At 43.7% G+C, this 9,351-nt stretch overlaps 1 protein-coding gene and 1 non-coding gene across 2 annotated transcripts; one reads left to right on the forward strand and one right to left on the reverse strand.

Annotated features, from left to right (window-relative positions):
- Nucleotides 1–3,255: 3,255 nt before the first annotated feature.
- LOC138806689 (U6 spliceosomal RNA) lies at nucleotides 3,256–3,362 on the forward strand. Its single transcript, XR_011365961.1, has one exon. It is a non-coding gene; the product is annotated as a U6 spliceosomal RNA (small nuclear RNA).
- A 3,631-nt stretch (nucleotides 3,363–6,993) lies between these two features.
- On the reverse strand, nucleotides 6,994–9,138 carry LOC138806685 (GATA zinc finger domain-containing protein 14-like). The gene is made up of 5 exons (XM_069992083.1): nucleotides 8,649–9,138; nucleotides 8,430–8,544; nucleotides 7,762–8,296; nucleotides 7,347–7,610; nucleotides 6,994–7,305 (listed from the first exon to the last, which is right to left on the reverse strand). The coding sequence occupies exons 1-5, from the start codon at nucleotides 9,136–9,138 to the stop codon at nucleotides 6,994–6,996; spliced, it is 1,716 nt and encodes a 571-aa protein (XP_069848184.1).
- Nucleotides 9,139–9,351: the final 213 nt, after the last annotated feature.

Here is a 9,351-nt window from a genome sequence, read left to right on the forward strand (position 1 = left end):
CATATTTAGCAGCTCTAATTTAGGCCTGAAATTCTGCTGGTCAACAAATCATCCTTGGAGGAGAAAGGTATTAGCTTACTTCTGAACTCAAATTTGAAATAGAAATAGAATGGCAGCCATATTTCAGCTTCTTAGACAACCCAGCCTTATCATGGAGCTGGTATAGTTTTCAGATATCAAAACAATATTTTGGAGGATCTAAGTATCTTGTCTGTCCCCACTTGTTCCTTTATATAATTTGGATTACTGATAGAATTATGGATCTATACAGAAGTCTGCTTCCATGTTGTTTCTGAAAACCAGTACCTCCTGCTAACAACATTGTTTGTTCCTTGCTTACATAGTCCTTCCTCCTCCTTCTCCTTCTTCTCCTCTTCCTCCTCCTGCTCTAGCCCCTTCTACTCTTCCTCCTCTTTCTCCTTCTTCTCCTCCTCCTCCTCTTCCTCCTTCATTTCTATTTTTATTTTTTGTTTGGTTGTGGGGCTTTACCTTTTTTTTTCAAGGTGGTGTTCTACCACTTGAGCCATACATCTTTTTCTGGCTTTTTGATGGATAATTGGAGATAAGAGATTCATGGACTTGTCTGCACAAGCTGGCTTCAAACTGCAATCCTCAGATCTCAGCCTCCTAAGTAGCTAGGATTACAGGCTTGACCACTGGTTCCCACTATTACTGTAAATATGTCTTTAAGAAAAGATTGCCCTACTAAAACACCAACTTTTAGCTCAGTGCTTATCACTAAAGCACCAGGTTAGGAGAGCAGACTCAGGACACTCTCTCTTGACTGACAGACTTAGCTCTTCCTCTTATAACAGTCATGCCACAGAACATGGGGAAATGAAGGCATGCATGTCATTAAGGAGATACATGGATTACACCAGCAGGTCACAAGGACAACTGGCACTTAGTAGGCACTGTATAAGATTCAGCTGCAATAACCAGTAAAAATAAACAGTATCACATCCACTTGATCTTGTGATATATCTTTTTGTCATATATTAATTTGTTGAATTTTTATGCTCTTTTTGCCTGTCCTTGTGCTTCAACTCAGGATCTGGGTGTTGTCCCTGAGCTTTTGTGCTCAAGACTAGTGCTCTACCACTTGAGCCACAACTCAATTTTTGGCTTTTTGTGGTTAATCAGAGATAAGAATCTCATGGCCATTCCTGCATGGGCTACCTTTGAACCTTAAACCTCAGATCTCCGCCTCCTTTGTAACTAGGATTACAAGAATGTGTCACAGGCACCTAGCCCTTTATATAATTTTGACACATTAAAAATATTTGCCTTGAGCAAAGACACACAAACAAGAAATTATTCATCCAGACAATAAATAATTACAGAATGAAAGGTGACTTTCAAGGTACTGAAGCTGCTCTTCCTTGGCTTCACCAAGATGTAATCGAAAGGAGTAACTACTGAGAGCTGAACCCTCAATTGAATTAAATTCTAAGTTATATGTGAAGATTATGGCACCCAGAGTTGAATGTAGCGCCTGGGCACTGTCCCTAAGCTTTTCAGCATAATACTTGAGCCATGGCTCCCCTTGGGGCATTTTTGGTGGTTGATTGGAAATGAGAGTCTCATAGACTTTCTGCCATGGGCTGGCTTTGAACTACAATCCTTAGATCTCAGCCTCCTGAATAGCTATGAATATAGGCATGAGCCACTGGTACTTGGCAATTTTACATTATATTTAATGAAACTCTTGAAACTCAAAGCATTTTATATTTTGTGTACAGTTTAGCTTCATTATACATCCATTGGTGGTAATAACCACTGGGATATGGATATAATATTACATATATTTTTCTACATTATGGGGATGTGCGTATTTACTTATTATTATTACTACAGATCATTTTCACATCTTGAGTTATTTGATGTTTGCAAAATTAATCACATCAAGCCGTGTTTTAAATAACTCATGCTAATGCAGTCTGATTGTATTTCATGAATGTATTTAAGATTGCAACCTCTTAGTAGAAAAAGATCAGTAAAATATGTGAGACCTCTTATTATAAGGTCTACAGTAAATTCAGAAACAAGTGACCAGATAATATCAGCAAGAGACAACTTATCTCCATTTCAGCGATCCTAAAGCTGTTCTTAATCCTGAAGCAAATAGCATTGGTTTACTTACAGTTATTATGGTCCTTTGTGATTTGGAAATTAAGATGCAATGCTCATAGGACAAGCCCTAAGAACTTGTATGCTAACCTTGCTGTAAGGAGAATAGGAATAAAGTGGGGAAGTGGTCTGAGTCCAGAAGTCCAATGGGAAGACAATAGCCTCTTCTCTTAAGTGGATGGTTTTATGTTGGTATAGTGTCAGCTTAAAGGTACCAGAGACAACATTCGCTTACCACTGTGCTTCACAATGTATGGTCTCTTGTATAGGTATTAATGTTGTTGAAGAAAGAATTTTCAGGCTGGCAAGTAGCTCAGTGGCAAAGTGATTGTCTAGCAAGCACAATGTCCTGGGTTCAGTTCCAACTACCAAAAAAAGAACAGACCAAAAAAAGAATCTTCTGTTGGCACTGGTAGTTCACACCTGTGGTTCTACCTACTTAGGAGGCTGAGATCTGAGGATCAAGGTTTGAGTAGTGAGGCTATTTTCTCCAATCAACCAGCACAAAGCTAATAGTAGAGGTGTGGATCAAGTGGTAGAGTGTAAAACTTGACAAAAAAAAAAACAAGCAAGAATGAGAAGACCTGAGTTCAAGCCTCAATTCCAGCACAATTAAAAAAAAAATCTTCAGAATCCGGGCACTGGTGGCTCACACCTGTAATACTAGCTACTCAGGGGGCTGACATCTGAGGATCGAGATTTGAAGTAGGCTGGTCAGAAAAGCCCCTGTGAGATTCTTATCTCCAATTAGACCCTAAAAACTGGAAGTGGAGTTGTGGCTCAAGTGGTAGAACACTAACCTTGAGCACAAAGAGGCCCAGGGACAGTGCTCAGGCTCTATGATCAAGCCCCAAAACAGAAACAAAAACAAATCTTCAGAAAATTTAACATGACTCTATCTCTATTAAGCCTGACTGAAAAGTATGTGATTGATGATGAATGACACGAATAACATTCAATAATAATACTTCTGATGAGGATTTATTCTGTGATGGCACTGTGCTGATCACTGTATATAAATGATCTCATTCCAACTTCAAAGTAGCCCTTGGAGGTAGGGACTGTGATGTCTCCATTTTACAGATGAGAAAACAAGGCCCAGAAATATGTGTACAAAACCATAGTGTGCTCGCTTCGGCAGCACATATACTAAAATTGGAACTCTACAGAGAAGATTAGCATGCCCCCTACACAAAATCACAGAGTTAATGGGTGGCAGGATCAGGGCTTAAATCTTGATCTGGGTACAAAGTATATTTTCTCCTTAAGTTGTGGTAAAAATATTTATTATTTTTCACAATGTGAAAATGTGTAAGTCAGTGACATTTAGCAATTCACAATTTTGTGTTACTATTGCATGATTTCTGGAGTATTTTTATTTCCCCTAAAGAATACCTATTAAGGAGTAATTCTCCAACATTATATTGGCCCTAACTCCTGGTAGCACTAATCTACTCTGTCCCTACAGATTTGCCTATTCTACAGATATTTTATATCAGTGGAATCATACAATAAATGACCTTTTATCTCTGACTTCTTTTAGTTAGTACAGTGTTTGCAAAGTTAGCTTATATCACTGCATGCATCAAAACCTTTTGTCCAACCAGGAGGCAGTGGCTCACTCCTGTAATCTTACTCAGAAGGCTGAGATCTGAAGAACACAGTTCAAAGCCAGCTGGGGCAGTAAAGTCTATGAGATACTTATCTCCAATTAACCACTAGAAACCATGAGTGTCAGTATGGCTCATTCTGGTAGAGCACTAATCTTGAGGGTAAAAAGCTCAGGGCAGCACTCAGGCCCTGCATTCAAGCCCCGCAACAACAAAAAGCAAGCAAACAAACAAACCGAAAAATACCTTCTGTCCATATAATCTTTTTTTCCACTATATTTTATTGTTAAGTTTATTTAATGACAAGAAGTGAGGTAGGGAGTTTCCCAAGTGATTTAAGTTGGAAGTTCGATACAATTCAGGATCTAGGTTTTCTCCATATTTATAGTTGCAATAAAGGGTTAGTTAGAAAGAAGAGTTTTTCCCAGACTTGTCTGCCAAGGCTCGTTCTGAACTATGATCCTGACATCTCAGTCTTCTCAGTAGTTAGGATGCTAGGCATACCACCTGTACTCAGCTTCAATTTCTTTTTAGGTGTGCGAAAAGATTACCCTGAATTTTCCCCTCCAATCTGCTCTACCAGATATTCAAGACAACCTATCCATCAGCAGTTGCTGGCAAAGGAACGGAAATACAGTGAATGATGTAAGATTAATGAAGGTTGAGGCTGGAAGGGGCCCCATTTCCCCTGTGTCCTACAGTCACCTGATGCCTGAACAAAATCCAAAATGTAAGGGAAAGTGATGGCTGTAAGATGGGGCAACCACCAGTTGTGTGGGCAAGATTTCCTGTAGGAAACCCGTCTGTCTCTGAGCTCCAGGCCTTAACTGGATATCTCAAATGACCAACAAAACCATCCAAATGACCAACCTCAACATGCCCAAGATGGAACTCATGGTCCCTTCCCACTCTTGCATTTAGTTGTGACGATCATTCCCATTTCAGATGCCCATGCTGGCAAAAGAATTTTCACATCACCTTCATCATCCATACCAAGCACTGTCCTAGTCCTGCTGATCTAGTCACTCTTACTTATATCTACTGCTACCATCCTAAGTCCAATTGACCTCATCAGTTCTTCCCTGGATAATCCAGTCTAGTTTTTCACAGCACAGCTAGAGTGGGCCTTTCAAATATAAATTGGTTGTGTTTAAGGCACTGCTTCTGGAATGAGGACTAAAATTTTTCTTGGTTCAATCATTCTCGTCCCAGTCACACTGCTTTCCTTTGAGCTTAATAAGGTTTGCACTCCATCCCACCTCAAGACATCTGCATCTGCCCCTTGTCACCTTTCCCTTTCACCTTAACCTTCATTTCCAAAGGAAAGCTTTCCCACACATCCTCATGGTCAGACCCTTGCACTAGGAGTCACATCCTCATGGCCATACCCTTGCACTGACAGTCACATCCTCATGGTCAGACCCTTGCACTGGGAGTCACATCCTCATGGTCAGACCCTTGCACTAGGAGTCACATCATCAGGGTCAGATCCTTGCACTAGAAGTCACGTCCTCATGGCCAGATCTTTGCTCTGGGAGTCACGTCTTCATGGTCACATTCTTGCACTAGGAGTCAGGTCCTCATGGTCGGATCCTTACACTGGGAGTCACATCCTCATGGCCCGATCCTTGCACTTGGAGTCATGTCCTCATGGCCATTTCCTTGCACTAGGAGTAATGTCTTCAGGCTAGACACTTGCACTGGGAGTTAGAAGAGGACTCTTGTCTTTCTTTTTTCTCAGTTTGCAGAATAAGATATAAGGTTCATAACAAGAAGCAGCTGGTGCCTCCTTAACAACACACTAAATGCCAAGTACAGGGATGTTGAATGGCTAAGTGAATGGGTAACATTCACAGAAGTGTAGCGGACAAGAACGTACCCCAAGCTCCAAGGGGTTACAGGATGGCTGCGTCCAATGGGTCTGCAGCACAGGTCATCTGTGCCCATCTGCGGTGGCTCTGCCCCTGGCCCGCCTCTCACAAATTGGCCGGGGGTGGGGTAGGGAAGTCCCATGATGTAACAGCCTCCCAGCCTATGATTGGGCTCTCTGGCACTCAGGCTGGGGAATGGGCGTGCCTCTGTGTGCTGATTGGTTGTCTCGCGGTGGTTGGGCGGGCAGTGGTAGTGGCAACACAGGGAGGGATTAGAACGGGCCTGGCAGGGAGGGCGGAGGCAGGCAGCCTGGGTCCTCACCAAAGGCTCTCCTGAGCCTTGCTTGCTTGGACTGCCCATGGAGGGCCCGCAGTAAGGGCACCCTGGGGTGCCCTATGGTTGCCATCTGCACCGCAATGCAGGAGAGCTTTGGCTGGGTCGTGGCCAACTGCTTCCACCAGCTGCTGGAGGAAGAGTGTGACCCATTCAATCTCTTTCGCTAGGCCAAGCTCTGGTGCCAGCAGCAGCTACAGTGCCGCATGCATGACCAGGTGGTAGTGACGGCTCCTGGCAGCTGGGGTGGCCGAGTGTGGCCAGGCCGGAACCTTGGTCCCCAGGCTGGGCATGGGCGGCTGCTGCAGGGAGTCCCAGAAGGAGCTCAAGAGCAACCCAGCACCTGGTGTGCCATGGCCAGGCAGCCCCGGCTGGGTATGCAGGTAGGAGAAGAGGGGCGTGGGGCTCAAGGCCACCTGGCCAGCAGCCTGTACCCTCCACGTGAGTCCGTGACACTGTGCACAGCAAGGGTGGGCGTCCTGGAGGCATTGCAAGGGTCAAGAGCATTCATGGCCGGGAAGATGGCGCCTCAGGTGGCCCTGGAGTCAGGCAAAGTTGGGGGATCGCGGGGCCTGTGCACAAGTCCAGAGCGGGCTGGTGCTGCCGCTACCAGTATCCCAGCCAGTGCACAGTGTGGAAGGGGACCATCAAAAGTGAAGGGGGTGACCTGGAAAGGGGGGAAAAGTAGAGGATAGGGCACGGGGACACGAAGGGTGCAGGGGGCAGGAGGCAGAGGACATTGGCAGCGCTGCAGTTCTTCAGTTCTCTAGCTGGCGCTGGCTTGGCAGCACTTGCAGTTCTGAATCACCCCTGATTACTCTAAAATGGCATTCCTAATCCTGTCACCTCCAAGCTTCTAGATGTCTCCTGCCTCATCAGACCACAGCTTGGTGCAAGAAGGGCAAGGGCACCTCTGAAAGCACTTCTACCTTACCCGCCCTGGCCTACAGCGCCTGCACCTGCCTCCCCCTTCTTCCCTGATTGCTGAGTGAAGTGTGCTGTTGTCATGAGGTTACATGTGTAGTTGTCACTTTTGTGAGTGTTGAGGTTAGTTGTCACTGTTTTGAGTAGTGAGGTGAGGTGTGCAGTATTCATTGTTCAGACTGTTCTGAGTGTTGAGGTTAGGTCTGTGGTTAACACTGTTGTGATTACTGAGGTTAGATGTGTAGTTGTCACTGCTCTGAGTGTTGAAGTTAGGCATGTGGTTGCCAATTTTAGGAATATTAAGGTTATGTGTGCGGTTGTCAGGGTTCTGGGTGTTGAGGTGAGGTGTCCAGTTGTCACTTTTGTGAGTACTGAGGTTTGATGTGTAGTTGTTGCTGTTGTTAGTGTTGAGGTTAAGTGTATAGTTGTCACTGTCCTGAATATGGAGGTTAGGTGTGCAGTTGTCACTGTTCAGACTGTTCTCAGTGTTGACATAGGTGTGTGGTTGTCACTGTTATGAGTATTGAGGCAAGTTGTATAGTTGTCACTGTTCTGAGTATTGAGGTGAGGTGTGCAGTAGTCACTCTTCAGACTGTTCTGAGTGTTGAAGATAGGTATGTGGTTGTCATTGTTCTGAGTACTGAGGTTAGATGTGTAGTTGTCACTGTTCTGAGTGTTGAGGTTAGGTGTGTCTTTGTCACTGTTCTGAATATTTAGGATAGATGTGAAGTTGTCACTGTTCTGAGTGTTGAAGTTAGGTGTTTGGTGTCAGTGTTAGGAGTATTAAGGTTAGGTGAGCTGCTGTCACTTTTCTGAGTGTTGAGGTTAAGTGTGTAGTTATCACTGTTCTCAGTATTGTGGTTAGGTGTGCAGTTGTCACTGTTCTGAGTACTGAGGTTATGTGGAAGTTGTCACTATTCTGAGTACTGAGGTTAGGTATGTTGTTGTCACTGTTTTGAGTATTGATTTTAGGTGTGCATTTGTCACTGTTCTGAACGTTGTGGTTCAGTGTATAGTTGGCACTGTTCTTAGTACTGAGGTTAGGTGTGTAGCTGTCACTGTTCTGAGTATTGAGATTAGGGGTGCAGTCGTCACTGCTCTGAGTGTTGAGATTAGGTGTGTAGTTGTCATTGTTCTGAGTATTGAGGTTACGTGAGTGGTTGTCGCAGTTCTTAGTAATGAGATTAAGTATGCGTTTGCCACTACTCTGACTCTTCTGAATATTGATGTTAGGTGTGAAGTTGTACTTGTTCTGAGTATTGATGTTAGGTGTGTGGTTGTCACTTTTATGAGTGTTGAGGTTAGATGTGTAGTCACTGTTCTGAGTATTGAGGTTAGGTGTGTAGTTGTCACTGTTCTTAGTACAGAGGTTAGGTATGTAGTTGTCACTGTTCTGAATGTTGAGGTATGGTGTGCTGTTGTGTGTTCTGAGTATTGAAGTTAGCAGTGTGGTTGTCAATGTTCTGAGTATTGAGGTTAGGTGTGCAGTTTTCACTGTTCTGAGTACTGATCTTAGGTGTGAAGTTGTCACTGTTCTGAGTACTGAGGTTAGGTGTGTACTGATCACTATTCTGAGTATTGAGCTTAGGTATGTAGTCACTGTTCTGAGTACTGAGGTTAGATGTGCAATTGTCACTTTTCTGAGTATTTAGATTAGGTGTGTGTTGGTACTGTCCTGAATATTGAAGTTAGGTGTGCAGTTGTCACTTTTCTGAGTACTGTGGTTAGATGTGTAGTTGTCACTATTCTGAGTACTAAGCTAAGGTGTGTGGTTGTCACTATTCTGAGTATTGAGGTTAGGTGTGTGGTTATCACTGTTCTGAATGTAGAGTTTAGGTGTGCAGTTGTAATTGCTCTGAGTACTGAGGTGAGGTGTGTGGTTGTCACTGTTCTGAGTACTGTGGTTAAGTGTGTGGTTGTCACTGTTCTGAGTACTGAAGTTAGTTGTGCTGTTGTTACTATTCTGAGTATTGAGGTTAGGTGTGTAGTTATCACTGTTCTGAGTACTGAGGTTAGGTATGTAGTTGTCACCTTTCTGAGTACTGAGGTTAGGTGTGTGATTCTCATTGTTGTGAGTGTTGAGGTTAAGTGTGTATTTGTCACTGTTCTGAGTATTGATGTGAGGTGTGCAGTTGTCACTGTTCTCACTGCTCTGAGTATTGAGGTTAGGTTTGTTGTCACTGTTCTGACTGTTCTGAGTGTTGAGGTTAGATATGTGGTTGTAAATGTTCTGAGTACTGAGGTTAGGTATGTAGTTGTCATTGTTCATAGTAGTGAAGTTAGGTGTGCATTTCTCCCTGTTCTGACTGTTCTGAGTGTTGAGGTTAGGTGTGTAATTATTACAGTTCTGAGTATTGAGGTTAGGTTTGTAGTTGTCACTGTTATGAGTAGTGATGTTAGATGTGTAGTTGTCATCATTAGCACAGCTTATTTGGCCTGTTCCTGGCTTGGTCAATACTTGTGCACTGCTTCTGGGAAGCAG

This window comes from Dipodomys merriami, unplaced genomic scaffold, assembly GCF_024711535.1.
Source record: "Dipodomys merriami isolate MVZ:Mamm:240054 unplaced genomic scaffold, mDipMer1.0.p SCAF_405, whole genome shotgun sequence".
NCBI classification, from domain to species: Eukaryota; Metazoa; Chordata; class Mammalia; order Rodentia; family Heteromyidae; genus Dipodomys; species Dipodomys merriami.